The 15,363-nt window shown below is 36.1% G+C and overlaps 8 protein-coding genes across 8 annotated transcripts; 4 read left to right on the top strand and 4 right to left on the bottom strand. All coding sequences in view use genetic code 12, as the record gives it.

Annotated features, from left to right (window-relative positions):
* Positions 1-1,097: 1,097 nt before the first annotated feature.
* On the top strand, positions 1,098-2,060 carry YAF9 (YEATS domain-containing protein YAF9; the record flags this gene model as incomplete). Its single annotated transcript, XM_064999856.1, has 2 exons — positions 1,098-1,124; positions 1,329-2,060. The coding sequence occupies 2 exons, from the start codon at positions 1,098-1,100 to the stop codon at positions 2,058-2,060; spliced, it is 759 nt and encodes a 252-aa protein (XP_064855928.1).
* Positions 2,061-2,228: 168 nt separating this feature from the next.
* Positions 2,229-2,903, bottom strand: PRP38 (U4/U6-U5 snRNP complex subunit PRP38; the record flags this gene model as incomplete). The annotated part of the gene is made up of 1 exon (XM_064999855.1): positions 2,229-2,903. One exon carries the CDS (start codon positions 2,901-2,903, stop codon positions 2,229-2,231), a length of 675 nt encoding a protein of 224 aa, XP_064855927.1.
* A 265-nt stretch (positions 2,904-3,168) lies between these two features.
* On the top strand, positions 3,169-5,004 carry RFA1 (replication factor A subunit protein RFA1; the record flags this gene model as incomplete). Its single annotated transcript, XM_064999854.1, has 1 exon — positions 3,169-5,004. One exon carries the CDS (start codon positions 3,169-3,171, stop codon positions 5,002-5,004), a length of 1,836 nt encoding a protein of 611 aa, XP_064855926.1.
* A 396-nt stretch (positions 5,005-5,400) lies between these two features.
* ENP2 (ribosome biosynthesis protein ENP2) lies at positions 5,401-7,590 on the bottom strand (the record flags this gene model as incomplete). The annotated part of the gene is made up of 1 exon (XM_064999853.1): positions 5,401-7,590. The coding sequence occupies one exon, from the start codon at positions 7,588-7,590 to the stop codon at positions 5,401-5,403; it is 2,190 nt and encodes a 729-aa protein (XP_064855925.1).
* A 2,069-nt stretch (positions 7,591-9,659) lies between these two features.
* On the bottom strand, positions 9,660-9,947 carry DASC09_062680 (uncharacterized protein; the record flags this gene model as incomplete). The annotated part of the gene is made up of 1 exon (XM_064999852.1): positions 9,660-9,947. The coding sequence occupies one exon, from the start codon at positions 9,945-9,947 to the stop codon at positions 9,660-9,662; it is 288 nt and encodes a 95-aa protein (XP_064855924.1).
* A 504-nt stretch (positions 9,948-10,451) lies between these two features.
* Positions 10,452-10,709, bottom strand: DASC09_062670 (uncharacterized protein; the record flags this gene model as incomplete). Its single annotated transcript, XM_064999851.1, has 1 exon — positions 10,452-10,709. One exon carries the CDS (start codon positions 10,707-10,709, stop codon positions 10,452-10,454), a length of 258 nt encoding a protein of 85 aa, XP_064855923.1.
* Positions 10,710-11,154: 445 nt separating this feature from the next.
* On the top strand, positions 11,155-11,499 carry DASC09_062660 (uncharacterized protein; the record flags this gene model as incomplete). The annotated part of the gene is made up of 1 exon (XM_064999850.1): positions 11,155-11,499. One exon carries the CDS (start codon positions 11,155-11,157, stop codon positions 11,497-11,499), a length of 345 nt encoding a protein of 114 aa, XP_064855922.1.
* A 1,593-nt stretch (positions 11,500-13,092) lies between these two features.
* JEM1 (Jem1p) lies at positions 13,093-15,120 on the top strand (the record flags this gene model as incomplete). Its single annotated transcript, XM_064999849.1, has 1 exon — positions 13,093-15,120. One exon carries the CDS (start codon positions 13,093-13,095, stop codon positions 15,118-15,120), a length of 2,028 nt encoding a protein of 675 aa, XP_064855921.1.
* Between the last annotated feature and the right edge of the window lie 243 nt (positions 15,121-15,363).

Raw genomic sequence — 15,363 nt, 5'->3', positions numbered from 1 at the left:
TCCCCACCCCTCTCTCAGTTTCAATAACCTCAACTACATCAATCTAGTCAAATCTAATCATCAGAGAAGTTGATGCCATCTTCCCCTTTTTCCCATAATATCATCAACTTATTTATTATAAGCATAACAATCTAAAAATGGTATTCTAATGGTTGAATTCGCAAAAGGCTTTTTCTTTACTTGATTTTGAATTATTTTCCTATGCCACTTTTTGACTAATGATCTCCATTAACATCCAAGTATAACCTGGTATTGTCTATGATTGTTACGATTTTCCATCATTATTGTTATTTATTATTTTTTGTTGTTGTTTGTTTGCCTTAGCAGCTGTTTATTCTCCTCCGTGGAATGAAATTTCTATTTTTTAAATTTATCAGTTTCAGTTCTTTTATTTTCCTTCTCTTTTTTTCTCCGTGTTTTCTATTATAAATCACATTTTTCCGGTCGTTTCTGGTTTGACTTTCGGACTATTATTCTTTTTCATTCAATTTTAGTTATCATTTAGGTTTTTGTTTCGTTGTCCCTTCACATTTTGCCCTGTCATATCCCTCAAAAACAAGAGAAAAAGTTTTATATTATACTTAATAGGGTGAGAAATATATTTTTCTGTTGAAAATTCAAAATTTGGTTATCAGTACACGAATTTGCATTTTTGTTGTGATTCGTGATAAATAATAGTCACAATTATAAATTTAATATAGTGTACAGCATACAAAAGAAACAGAAATGAACATGGTAAAAAAAAAAATTGTTTTTACCGTGGAGCCTTGAGGTTTCTTATTTATTGTTTGATTATCATCTGTCTAGTAATAGTGGAGCTCACTTGCCTTGAATAGTGGAAGTTCCTCGATTGTTTGCCGGGTAAAGTGTTCTTTATATTTTGTTTTCAAAATATCAAAAAATTGGGAAAAATTGATAAACAATAGGTATTTTGTAATATTTCTGCCTCTGATCAGTTCATTTTTACCTGATTTATCTCTGTTAATTTTTCTAGGATCTGAAAAGAACAGATTTATAGAAAGTTTTTGTGTTTTTTTTTTTTTGCATTTTGAAAAAACTAAGCAGCTCCTTTGGTCAGCGCATTATAATTATTTGCAATGGCTCCGCACGTCAAAAGAGTAAAGGTATGTTTATTTTTTAATTTCGTTCTATTCTATTCTTTTTGTTTTTGTTTTTGCTTTTGTTTTTGTTTTTGTTTTTAATTTCAAGTCTGATCAGCTGTTCTAATTGGGATCTTCATGTTCTTTCATAGTTTTAGCTGATTTGAATTTTCAATCGCAAATATATTATTGATCGATCATTAATTACTCACATTCCTTGACTCTTAGAATATTTCTATCTCCCGCCCAATAATCTACGGGAATACCGCCTCGCCATTCGATGCCACCAACAAACCTTCGTCAGTTCCTTCTGACCATACACATTCCTGGACAGTATTTGTCCGTGATCCCACCAAATCGCAGGATTTATCCATGATCAAAAAAGTGGTATTCAAGCTCCATGATACCATTCGTAACCCATTGAGAACCATTGAATCCCCGCCGTTTGAAATCACTGAGACCGGATGGGGGGAGTTCGAAGTGATCATCAAGATTTTTTTCCAACCAGAATCAAATGAAAAACCGGTCCAGTTTTACCATCATTTGAAACTACATCCTTATAATCCCCAAGTTGGGGAGTCTGGAGGTACGGTGCCTGTAGGGTCTGGTTCAGGAGTGGTGAATCCAGATGGAACGGTGGAGTCGGTTCTATACGATGAATTGATGTTCAATGAACCAACAGAGGATTTCTTTAAGATATTGACTAACAAGCCAGGCCATTTACTAAACTCCAAAAAGACTACGGAGTTAGTATACAGTGATGAATTAGAACAAGAAGAACTATTCAGGATCAATAACGCATTAGGAGAAGTTCAGGAACAGATATTGAGTGCAAGAAAGAAAATTCAAGAATTGGAATTCACTAACAAACAGAGAATTCAACAACAACAAGAACAGGAAAAAGAACAGGAACACAAACAAGAGCAAGAAAATGATGATGAGAACGTAGACTCAGAATAAAAAAATGAAAAGTTTATAAGCTTTGATATAGGCCTTTTTAAATGTTACGATGTTATGATTAAAAAGAAAATGGAACTTTCAGACTGTAAGAAATACAAAATTTACGTTAATTCCAACTAAAATATAGTACAACATAAAAACTCTATAATATAATCCCAGAAATTTACTTTACAACTCATCTTCGTCAACTTCGTCATCACTCTCTTCACTTTCACTATTTTCGAAAATACTCTTCCTTGGTTCTAAATCCCCATTATCTTCCAACACTAATCGATCCACTAGTCTAGGTAAAATAAGATCACACACTCTTTCCTTCCGCAACATATCATCTACAAATTCATCAATATGGTACTCTTTCACTTCGGAATAGGCGTTTTCCCGTATCCTAATTTTTCTAAAATCCTCATAGAATGGTTCTAGCACTTCGTACACTTCTTTTGAATCGTAGCATAGTCTAACGTAAAATAATGCGACACAGGTCAAGTATTTGAAATATTTTTGCTCCAAGAATTCCCTGATCACTTCTTCCGAGGGTTGGATCTGCAAGAGCTTAAGAATAAGACATTGGAAATGCGATGGATTATTAGAGATATTTGTCCCCGCTAAAAGCTGCAAACTTGAGGCCTTTTCAATGAATCCGATTATATTTATACCAAAGCAATTTAATTTCCAATATATTGAGTCTTGAATCTTCTCTCTAGTGATTTTTTCCACTAATAATACTGGGTTTACCCCATGGACCAATTTAACATTCTTAGCAAGTCCTCGGTCTTGATATATTTTGAATTCATTTTTCGAGGAGTCTGTTTCCTGAGGTTGTGGTGTAAGATTAGATACGTTCATAATTTATCCTAGATTATTGGGAAATATTTTTGTCAATGGGCAATACAAATAAGCATATGAGATCAAGAACCATTTATTCTTAAAGATGAGAAAAAAGGCAATTTTTGATCACGTGGAAGAAGCTATTCTTTTTTTCGCGTTTTTTTTTTTTCCTGGAAAAAACAACGCGTTTTCTTTTTTTTCCAATTGTGGCAAACCATCAACTTCAAGTTTAACTGAATATCAACCGATAATCATATCATCAATAAACAGGAAAGAAGAAAAAATGTCAGAATTCGGGGTCATTCCAGGTATTTTAAAGGAGGTATTTTGTGGACGCAGTTATCCAGACTCCTTAGCTCTTCAAATCACCAATCTTAAGAACATTGGTAATGAGCACACTCAAAGATTCAGATATATTCTTACTGATGGTGAATACTCGTGTCATGGTATTTGCAAGGCCTCCGATGGGTTTAATTTCGATGGTGTTCAAAAACTGTCGATCATCAAAATTGCTCCTTATGGGATTGAATTGATGGGAAGTGGAGAAAAGACAAAACATGTCATTATCATTGGAGGATTCCAAGTGCTTGAATCAGCCCATGCAAGAATTGGTATGAATAAAACTACTACCATGGATGAGTATTTCAAACTTCACCCTACTGAATCCCTGCTTCTTGGTAATGCCTCGAATGCTCAATCTCATGCTTCTGCTGCTGCTGCTAAAAGTGCATCCCCACCACCTATCCCAGCGGCCACCCGTCATGATACAAAACCGGTTAAGACTCGCAAAGCTCCTGAGCGTCCAAACTTGTTTGCTATCGACCAATTATCCCCTTACCAGAACTTGTGGACCATTAAAGCCAGAGTCTCTTACAAGAGTCCAATGAGAACTTGGTCGAACCAAAAGGGTGAAGGTAAATTGTTCAATGTGAACTTCCTAGACGAAACTAATGAAATCAAGGCTACTGCTTTTAACGATCAAGCTGATCAACTTTTCGATGTTTTACAAGAAGGTAAAGTGTTTTACGTCTCAAAAGCAAGAATTAATCCTGCTAGAACCCAATTTTCTACTTTGAAACATCCATACGAATTGAGTTTGGATAGAGATTCTGTCATTGAAGAATGTCTTGACGATAGTGACGTCCCAAAATTGACCTACAATTTCGTTCCATTATCGAAAGTTGAAGATTTGGAAGTCAATTCCGTTATTGACGTCGTTGGGGTTCTTAGAGAAGTCAATCCTGCTTTCCAAATCACCTCTAAATCTACTGGTCGTCCATATGATAGAAGAGATGTCGTGCTTGTCGACCAATCCCAATTCTCGATTACTTTGGGATTATGGAATAAAATGGCCCTTGATTTTGCTCTACCTGTCAATAGCGTGGTGGCGGTCAAAGGTGCTAGGGTGCAAGATTTCGGAGGAAGAAGTTTATCATTAACCCAATCTGGTACAATCTCCGGTAGCCCTGATGTTCCTGAAGCTTTTGCTTTGAAAGGCTGGTACGACACTAAGGGTCAAGAAGAAAACTTCAAGTCGCTTAAACAAGACGTCGGAAGCACTAAAGGAAACGTGACCAATGATCGGAAAACCATCAAAGACGTTCAAGATGAAGGATTGGGGACTCATGAGAAGCCAGATTACTTCAACTTGAAGGCTACCATCAACTTCATCAAATCAGAAAACTTCAGTTACCCAGCATGCTCTAGCACAGGGTGTAATAGAAAAGTCATTGAACAACCAGATGGCACTTGGAGATGTGAGAAATGTGACGTGAACCATCCACAGCCAAACCACCGTTATATTTTGAGTTGTTCTATTTTAGACCATACTGGACAAATCTGGGTTACTTTGTTTGATGAATCGGCTAAGGTGCTATTGGGATGTGATGCCAATGAGCTTCACAAGATTAGGGAACAAGATGCCATTGGCGATAGCAACAAGTTCCAAGAGGTTTTTGAAGCAATCAACATGAAGGAATTCAATTTTAGAATCTCTGCCAGAGAAGATAACTATAATGGAGTTAGCAGAATCAGATACCAAGTACAAAATATTGGTCACTTAGATTTCAATAGTGAATGTGACGCGTTGGTCGATGCTTTAGGGAAACTTTTAAATTGATTTACCAGCGTTCGACTGTTAAAATATCTTTGTTTTGCCCTTTTTTTCCTGATTAACGATTAACTTTTCATGATTTTATTTTCCCGTGGTTTATTATTATTTCTATTGTTCATGTTTGTCTCAACTTTTTACTGATTGATTGTCCTTCTTTCAGAAATTGATTTGCTTCTTGTTTTTTCATTTATTCTCAAAAAGGACAACTTTTTTCTGATAGGTTTTATTTCTGCTTCCTGTACCATTCATTAATATATACTATGATTGTAAACATAGATTGTAAATGTAAAATGATGCACAAAATTACAAGAAAATAGAAAAAAAATAACGAAACTCTATTAATATACATTTCAAGATAAACTAATTAATATACCCATTGCAGCAGAAATAAATAAATAAAACTCATTCGAAAATAGTTCTCTTTGAAACTCTTCTACGGCCCTCGTATCTTTGTTCCCGTCTTCCGTCTTTCTCTTCGTCATAATCTTCTTCATCCAAGATCTTTTGTTTTTGTTGCTTCTTTTCTTTAGCAGATTGTGGAACAAAACTGATCTCCACCTCCCCTTTACCATGGCGGTGAACTCTGACTTGCTCATGGGAGCTTTGTTCTTTGGATATTCTTTGGTTCTTGTTAATTTCTGAAGTGAGCGACTTGAAAGATCTGCCAGACTTAGCATCTCCATTGCCGCTATCAGCAGATAACATATTGAATGATTTGTTAGATTTGTTGGCATTTTCGAGTTGTTTAAGGAACTTATCTGATTCTGCTTTACTCTTTTTATATCTCTCAACTCTTCTTCTTTCCTTTTCATCCGCTTTTTCTTCGGCAATTCTCATCTTTCTAGCAACCTCGTCTTCTGATTCAGGTTCCGAATCAGAGGTATCCGATGATTTATCTTTATCGTTATAATCTTCTTCACCTTCCGATTCGCTAGCTGATTCATCATCACTTCTCTCATAGTTCTTATTCATTCTTTCTTCATCTGATTCCTCGGCAGCAGTCAAAGCTCTTGGTCTATCATCTGTTTCGCCAGGTGCCTTAACTGGGTTCAATTGTTTATAATCATGAGCATCCTCATCAATCTGGAAGTCTGGATTCTCAAACATATCCGTGAAACGATCATCGGCAAGTAACGAGTCCACCATCTTGTCCCCATGTTTCTTTTCTGAAAGTTTTTCGATAAGGTTCTTGTTGACCTTGATCTTGGATGACGCAACGCCCGAGCTTTTAATTCTCGATTCACTTTGTTTAGCCATTTGTTGTCTCACTTCTCTATCTCTCATATCCTTGTATGACATGGTGTTGGCGATCAATGAAACCTTATCATACAACTCGGTACTAATGAAGTATCCATGCATGTAGGATCTCAAGACCTTGGTACCCACAAGATGAGCAATATTCAACTTCTTCAATTCTTCCTTAGTAATAAACTTGTAATTAGAGTAAATGGTATCGCTTGGCTTTTCTTCCATTTCTTCGGTCAAGTTATCCAAGAATGAACACCATTGTGGTGCCGGTCCCAAGTTTGGAATATAATAAGTGTGCATTTGTATCCCTTCGTTGGCCATGAAGAACATCCCACTATCTGGAATATACGCAATATCATTGATGTCGACACTTGGTTCCATCGAAGCATAAGGTTTCCCAGTTTCACTGTTCCAAATCTTGGCAATACGCTTATCGGAAGACAAGATCAAGTCTTGGGCATCTTGGTTGTTCTTATTGTTGTTCAACCATGTTAGCTTCTTGATGTCATAACCGTACCCTTGGTCCTTGACGGTGATTGGGTTAGATGATCTTAAATCGTAAATATATGATTTCCCGTCAGAGGTACCGCATGCAAAATGAAGCCCATCATCCTTGAATGAAGTGGCAGTGACCCCCAATAAATTCGTAGCGAAATCCGAAAATCCATTATCTTCAACCGTCAATTTTGCTACTCTAAATCTTGCTCTTGGATCCCAGAATTCCACGATATTTTTTTCAAGCCCCACCGATAGAAGAGAATTTTTCGGGTTAATGTCTACGCAGTTTGCCCCTTTTCCTTGTTCGATTTCCAAATCAAATGGTTTAAGGAACACCCCTTTGGTCAAGTTCAAACGAAACAATTCTGATTGACTAGCGGCAACAAACAAGTTACAACTATTGGTTTCGTAAGCCAAACCACGACCAAAATGAGGGATTCTTGTACGGTAGTGCAAGCCTCCTTTATTTTGAAACTCAATGGAACGATCATTCTGTAAATGTACCGATTTGGTCCAGTCATCGGCCATCAATAAAAAATCCACATTTTCGGCGTTGGTATGTCTATCAAATTTAAGTGAAAGATTTTCAAAATCATATACGTGAATCTGTGGCTTGTATACCCCTGTGGCCATACAATATTTCCCATCATTTGTCACTCTAATCTTGTTGGAAGCTTCTGAGAATTCGAAATCCTGGATCAATTCAATCCGTTGTTGATATTCAAGATCATTCTTCAAAGACTTCTTTCTCTTTTTGGCAATCCAGTCAGGAAGAGCTCTTGAGAAATTCGTCCCACTGACTTGATACACCGATATATTATTGGATGATGTTGATTTAAGAACCATATCCGGATGTATTTAATAAGGTCTCTTTATTTTGTATGTTGTTTGTAAATAAATTACTCTTGAAATTGCTTTGTTATTACAAGCAAAAAAATTTTCTTGAAATTTTTTTAGGGGTGTCATCGCGAAACGCAGGGTGTAAATGTTTAATACCAGTGCAATGGGGCAATGTATGAAATGGAAAGCATAGACATTGTCAACCGTGTTTTCTGTGTCCCAAATTTTCTACAAAGAATTTTTAGTTATTTTTATCAAGAAACATCTGCTAATAATTATGGATCTGTACCCAGTCAAAAAGTGACTTTAGACTACCTGGTGCCAATTGATAATCCTTGGTGGTTTCGGGTAAGGATTTTTGTAAGATATCGGGAATTATTTACATCATCATGATTGAAAACATGAGTTTCATTGGTGGAGTGAACTCTTTCGGTTGTTAAACTCCTTGCTTATTCTTTTCAGGATTAAATTTTCACTTTGTGGGATTAAGGTAATATATGAGGACCTAATGCGTTGGGAGGGGGAAGCAATCAGGATGTAATGTACACGCAGGATGAAGTTCCATGCCAAAGCATAATTTCAGCTGAGGATGTTTGGTATAATTAATTGTAATTACCAAGAATGTGCTTCTGTGTATGTATTCAATAAAGATCTTCAGGTTCGCTATTTTTAAATCCCTGGAATTTCGAGTACCTCGCATTCGCAGCCAAGCATTTTCTTAAGGTACAATTGTCTACAGATAAGCGATGCCTGTTTGTTATCCCCACCACTTCCCCACGAAATAAAAGCCAAAAAATACAACAGGTACACTAAACTCTTCAAAATATCATAAATACCTATGATGAACCTGGTCATACTTCTACTTCTTAGCAAAACAACTCTTTTTTTGTCTTTTTTGTAGGGAGTTCCAGGAAGATGAATATTCATCATCATTTAAATCCCGGCCTATGTGCATTCCCTTACTAACATTTATTTTATTTCTATAATAGGGGGTTTTGTTGTTGCTCTGTTGTTTTTTTCTCTTTTCTTTTTTTTTCTGTATGGATTTTCTTTTTATTTTTTATTTTTTATTTCCTGAGAGATATTTCTTTTTGTCCCATTTGCGTAAATTGATTGCAAAAGAACCCCCATCCCCTTGCAGTAAAAATAAAAAGGAACGAAAGAAAAAAGTAAGATGATTTCGCATTTATAAAGCTACAGGGGAAATATGAAAAGAAAGAGAGCGGAAAATTATTGAAAAAAGTTATTCAAAAGAAACGGGAAGAGTTTATTTTGACGCGTTAAAGTTTTGTTTCTGGACAGCGTGTCGTTCCTGGCATGGCTATGGCAAAAATTGAAAAACGAACAATGCAGGATGCTCTTCATGTTGAATAAATCCAACGTGCTATTGAAATATTTCCAAACTAAGGAATTGGTAGCATATTATATTTTCAGTATTTGGTTCCGTTTGGGCTTACTATCTATCATGTGGCTACTTTAAGCTGTGAACAAACACACACACACACACACACTCTTTCTCTCTCTCTCTCTCTCTCTCTCAAAGAAAAATGATGGCTAATAGGAAGACTTCAGCATCAAATTGTAACACTTTACTGTAATTTTTATCATTGCTTTACTTGCTTGGCTGATAATTACCTTTATTTTATTTTGGTATTTTTGTAAATTAAATAATAAAAATTATATTGTTATCTCCACCATAAACTCTCTTAATTCTAATTACATTGAAGCACTTATTCATCATATGATAGTAAAAAACACTACGGCAAGAAACTGGCGAAACATTCTCGATGTGTGATCTTTTTGAATAAAGGCAAGCCTCAAATGAATACAAAAAAAAAAAGATTTATTTAAAAAAACCTATATGGCATTAAGTTGAAAGACATTAAAGGACTCAAAGAAAACAAACGTTACAAAGAATAATAAGAAACTGAAATTAGAATATCAACTTGGAAATCAAAAAAGCAAAATAACCACAGAAAATAAGGAACAAGATGGTGGTAAAAGTGAGCAAAGAAAGAAATAAACAAGTGAGAATGGCACTCAAGATAACAAGCATGATATTTATATTAAATTTTTCAAAGAAATAGAAAACCAACGACGGCAATAGCACCAGCACCAGCAGCACCAGTAGGGCTTATAAACTTCCTTTCTGCCGCTCCCGTAACAAAAGTAGGCAAAATTCCAGAAGAAATGTTACTGGTTATCTGTAGAATGGAAGCGCTGGGGGTGACACAAGCCTGATTCACAAAAGAAGTTAGAGTAACAGTGATGGTAGTCTGTTGAGGAACGAAAACAATTGAAATATTTTGACAGTTAATAATGGCACAAAAAACCAAAATGATTATCATAAATTTGTATTCCATTTTTTTTTTTTTTTTTCTAAAAGCAGACTACGTATTATCATAATAGAAAGGAGCAATATTCAAGAAATAATAGAAAGAGAGTAATATTTATCTAGTTCAAGTTACAGCAAGACAAGCGCTGGAGCAATCTACGTAGTAAGGAAATTTCCCTTTGATGGTTTGCTCATTCCATACATGTTGGTCGCCCAACATGCAAAGTGACAGTAGGGGCCCCGACCCTAAAGGGGGTGCTAATAGGGTAAGTAGCTACCCTCAGTATGGGGTGGGGGTGGGGGCGTGGATGTTGTAATCTATTATTACAAATAATAGACCACTCCATGCGCTTAGGTTACTGCATTTGGTTGTTATAAAAGCAATGTTTTTTTTTTTTCTTTTTTTTTTGTTAGCTGGGAACGCAACTAATAATAGATTTCTCCCTATTTTGAAGTGCTTGGAATATGTAAATGCTCCAATGAACAACCCTGGACACATACTGAATAAAGATGAACAAAAAGATCAGGTTTATTAGTTGTTCCATGGTGATTTCACATTCGTTTTTGTGGACATCTGTGTAGAAGTTGATCTCAGTGATAATAGGGAGGTGCTATTTTTAGACTGAACAATGTCGGTTGGCCTGTCCAAGTCTAGCCAGTCTATCACAAGCCTAATGTTTAGAATTGTATCGAACCAGAAAATCGCTGCTCGGGAAAGCGGGGGTGCGGCAGTTTGAGGCGCCGCCAGTGGAGGTGTGGTTTTATTAACCCCCGACTTTTCTTTTTCCATGATAAACTCCGGTAACCAAGAAAGAAACGATGGCGGCTTGTATCGTTCTTTAGAGCAGATGCCGAAATCTTCTTCAATATTGCTATTATTATTGCCCTTTCTTTTTTATTTTCCAATTGGTTATGTATTCCTCGTAAGGATACAAGTAGTTTAACCGCTGGATCATTGGTTGATTTGGTTTGAACGTCCCGTAGTAGTGTCTAGTTCACCCGCTAGATGATACTATAGTGCGTCAATACGCGTTGCATCTCTGCCCAAATAAGAGCGTCTGGACAAATGTGGAAATACAGAGGGTAACGTATGAGATACCCCCTGAAGCACCACTGACATCCATATAAATACTTTGGGATCCTCCCTCATTCTAGTGTACATTTTCCTTTTTTTTTTCTTTTCTTCACAAAACAAATTGTCTTTCACTCGCTTCACAATAATCAACTTATCAAAAATGTACGCTCAAATCTTCGCCGCCGCTGCCTTGGTCTCTGCCGCCTCTGCTTCTTACGCTAACAGCACCTCTACCGCTGTTGTCACCGATGAAGTTGCCACCACCGTTGTCACCATCACCTCTTGTAAGCATGATGCTTGTTCCACCACCGCTGTCACCACCGGTGTCACCGTTGTTACTTCTACTGTTGAAGGTACCGTCACTGAATTCACCACCTACTGTCCATTGACCGCCACCTCTGCTTCTGCTAACACTTCCGTCGCCACTGTCGAAACTGGTGCCGGTAACAAGTTGGCTGCTGGTGCCGCTGCCCTTGCTGGTGTTGCTGGTGTCTTCTTGTTGTAAGATAACTCTATTATAGTTTTATTTTTTCTAACAATTATTTCGGTGTTTTTCGGTTCTCTTTGATACCTACAAATTATTGAGAAATGAAATTTTATATCTATAAGGTATTTACTGATGCTGCTGCAGTCAACATTAAGTTCATCTATCAATTTATTATTTAATTTTCATTTATCTTAATTAGGTCTTTACTTCTTTAATAATAATTTCAAATTATTTAATTTTCTTAATATCTGGACTGTAAGATTCAAATCTTTTTTTTTTGTACATGAATGAGTCTTTCTTGAAATGGCGGATCGCTGAAATCTGTGTATTTTCCTGAAAAATTTTTTTGTTGGATGCGGCGGATAATTTGGAACAGAAAAAAAGTTCCATGGTTCGGCGCTCACCCCCCATTGCCTCACTTGAACGTGGAAACCCAAACATCTTTGCCTCATGATTTGTTATCAGCGTTGCTATGTTACACTGCATTTGGACAAATGATAGTACTGGAATAATGATAAAATAAAAAAATAATAATTATAATCAATCCGATTCAAGGACGGCCGAGATGGGAACACCAGATTCAATGGATACCTAAACGAAAATCAGCTACCCGAAGGTGCTAGTGGGAAAGTGCCTTTTGCCTATCAATAGCCTGGGAGTATCTATCCTTCCCAAAATGACTGAGTAATGTATATGAAAACCTAGTTTATTTTGTCAATAGCGTAAGCCACTGAAATGCTTATAAGTGCACCTATAATCACTGACTTTCCCAAATATCCTGTGATAATTAGCAAAGCCTGCTTTCTTCTGTCAACGGCTTCGTACTATCTTACTGGTGCTTTTCTTGAGCACAAAATTACTTTAAGTTGAATTTTCACGCTTCGAGATGGGTCTACTATGACCAACATTAATCAGTAGCAATTGCTCTGAAACTGTATTGTCCATCCTCACTATGTATTGATATAAGAAACTCTCTGGTATTCAATTGAAAACCTCACTCTCTTGAAGATTACAAGAAGCTATTGTGTATTTTATAATGAAATGCAGAGATATTGATATTTTTTAAGATCTTTGGGTCACTTTTTTGGGAACTGTGGTTGAAACAATATAATGTATCAGCATGCAAAATATATATATATCTATTCGTGGCAAAGAAACTAGTCCTCCTCCTTAAGGATCTCGCTCACTATAAAGCTCAATTGAGAAAGATCAAGAATTTACATACCTATCTAAAATCACACACAAGTCTACTAGTAGCCGGATAATGAGTAGTTGAAAATTAAACTGAAAAATGCCATAGGCCATGGCTTCCAAATACCAAAACCCTAGACACTTGTCAAGCCCAAATTCTTCATGTATACTACCGCGATAAACTCTTTGAGAACAATTATCAGTAAATGATAGCAAGATCACTCCAAACACAGTTGTAGGTACTGCTACCTATGCTATGGTGTGTTTATATTCATTCACCGGGTCCCACACCCGACATAATGGATCACGTGTATGTTTGATCTATCTGGTTCTTGGAAAATTCACTTAACAACCGCATGCCCCCCACCATAACATTGAAGGGATCAGAATAGATCAGCAAACCTAGTATTTTTCTACAAGATGATGACACTAATTTTCCAGATATTTTTGTCTCTTTTGACATTGGTATCGTGTTTGTCTTCTTTCAAGGAATGTGAAACTCAATTAGCCGATCTTGATCGCAGTTTTTCTAGTGTTGGTCCAAATATCCAATTATTACAAGATTATGAGGCTCTTTTATCCACAATTGTTAGTTCTTCGTCGAAAAATAAAAATGAAGCATTAACGGCCACCGAAAAATCAATTCTTTTGCCAAAAATTTATTATAAAAAAGGGCTAATTGAATTATTTTTAGGGAAAGAATCGAAAGCAATTGCTGATTTCCAAAACTGCATTGAACACGATAATTCGATGAATATTGCCAAAGTAAGGTTATTGAAATTGTACTTATTGCACGGGAAATACAAAGAATTCGACAATTTGAGAGATTCTCAGCTTGGTGATCCAAAATTCAAGTCTTTCTTTGAATCGAATGGTGAAATTAAGGAAATTGTGGACCAATTTAACGACGTCAAGCAGAAGTTGATCAAGTCAGAAGATTTCATGAAACAAAAGAAATACAGTGATTGTATCAATATGGTTTCCAACGCCATTTCAATCTCTCCTTCATACTCTCATCTTTATAATATCAGATTACAGTGCTCCATCAATGCTGCGATCAACAATGAAAAGCAAAAAGCCGGTGATGAAACAACTCAACCGGTCAATCTACGGAGAGATTTAGCTTCTAACTTGATTCCAGATTATTTAATATTAGAGAAGTTGAACCCTCTATCGATTGAAAACTATATCAATTTATCGCACCTTTATTTTTTCGGATTGGATGAATTTGAAAATGCCGCCAAACATATAAGAAAAGGCTTGCATTACGATATGGACGATAAAGATTTGAAACAATATTCGTTATTTTTTAAAAGAAGCGAAAAAGTGTTGAAACAGATCAAAAAATTTAAAGACTACAACGCTTGGTTATTTAACAAGGAGGAAGTGGCGAGAGAGGAAATTGATGCAAATTACATTACTTCTGAAGATTATGCTGAAATTATTCAATTATTATTCCATGAAAAGCCAAATATTCCTGTCAGGGATATCAGAAGAGTCTACGACAATAAAGAATTCGCAAATAATTTTGAGTTTTTCGAGCATCTTGACAATCAATTTAACGAGAAGTTTTTCAAAAGTCGTGAATCGAATTGGCAATCAAAATTAGGGTTTTCCAAAAAGAGTTCTGGGGATAGTCATCTTATTAACGGGTTGATGTCAGATTTGAATAAAATTGCTTGTGTGGCGTATTTAAGTGAAAAGAAACTTGGTCTCAGTAAACCATACTGTTTGAAAGTTTTGGCCATTGAAATGCAAAATGAGGATATTATTAACCCCCAGGAATACGTATCATCATTCCTACCATCTATGATATTTGAGATCCAGAAATTCATCAAGAGTAAAGATTTAACCAAGTTGAAGCCTATATATGAAAAGTTTAAGGATAATGAGAATCTCAAAAAGATTCCGCTTTTCAACAAGTTTTATGGCAAAATTGAAAAAATGTTTGCCAAACAACAGCAAAAGTTCCAACAACAACAACAACAACAACAACAACAACAACAACAAAGGCAGCAACAGCAGCAGAATTTCAGACAACAACAATATCAAAACCAACAGAGACAAAACTCTCCTCCAAAGAATGATTACTACAAAGTTCTTGGGGTCGATAAGGGCTCAAGTGATAGAGATATAAAGACCGCTTATCGTAATCTCGTGAAGAAGTACCATCCAGATAAGTACAAAGGTGAGGATGCCGAAGAGAAAATGGCAGAAATTAATACCGCGTACGAAGTATTGTCAGATGAAGAATTGAGAGAAAGATATAACCGGGGGGATGATCCGAATGATCGTAGCGGTGGTGGCGGCGGTCACCAAGGCGGCAATCCTTTTGCTAATCGTGGAGGCTTCCATAATTTTGGAAATGGTGGTAACTTCCAGTTCAACTTTGGAGGCTTTGATTTTGGCGGGTTTGGGGGCAATGCCGGACCAAATAGAAGAGGCTGAATATGGTTTCAGTATACTTTTTATGATAAAGGTATTATCAACATTTCATTTCTATATTATTGTATCATATACTTACTTTTGCCAAAAAAGACTTTATATTTAAAAACATTAATAAATATGTGAGAAGAAGGACAAAAAAAAGTATTCTCTTCTCTGCTTCTTTTCTCTTAATCCAATAATAAATATATTAAACAGTAAGTCTATGGTAGACTCTAATTATACAAAGATATAATGTCAAAAATT

The sequence above is a fragment of the Saccharomycopsis crataegensis genome (genome assembly GCF_037102585.1).
Source record: "Saccharomycopsis crataegensis DNA, jcf7180000000098, whole genome shotgun sequence".
Classification (NCBI taxonomy): Eukaryota; Fungi; Ascomycota; class Saccharomycetes; order Ascoideales; family Saccharomycopsidaceae; genus Saccharomycopsis; species Saccharomycopsis crataegensis.
Note: the sequence above shows the minus strand (reverse complement) of the source record. Positions and strands in the feature narration are given on the sequence as shown.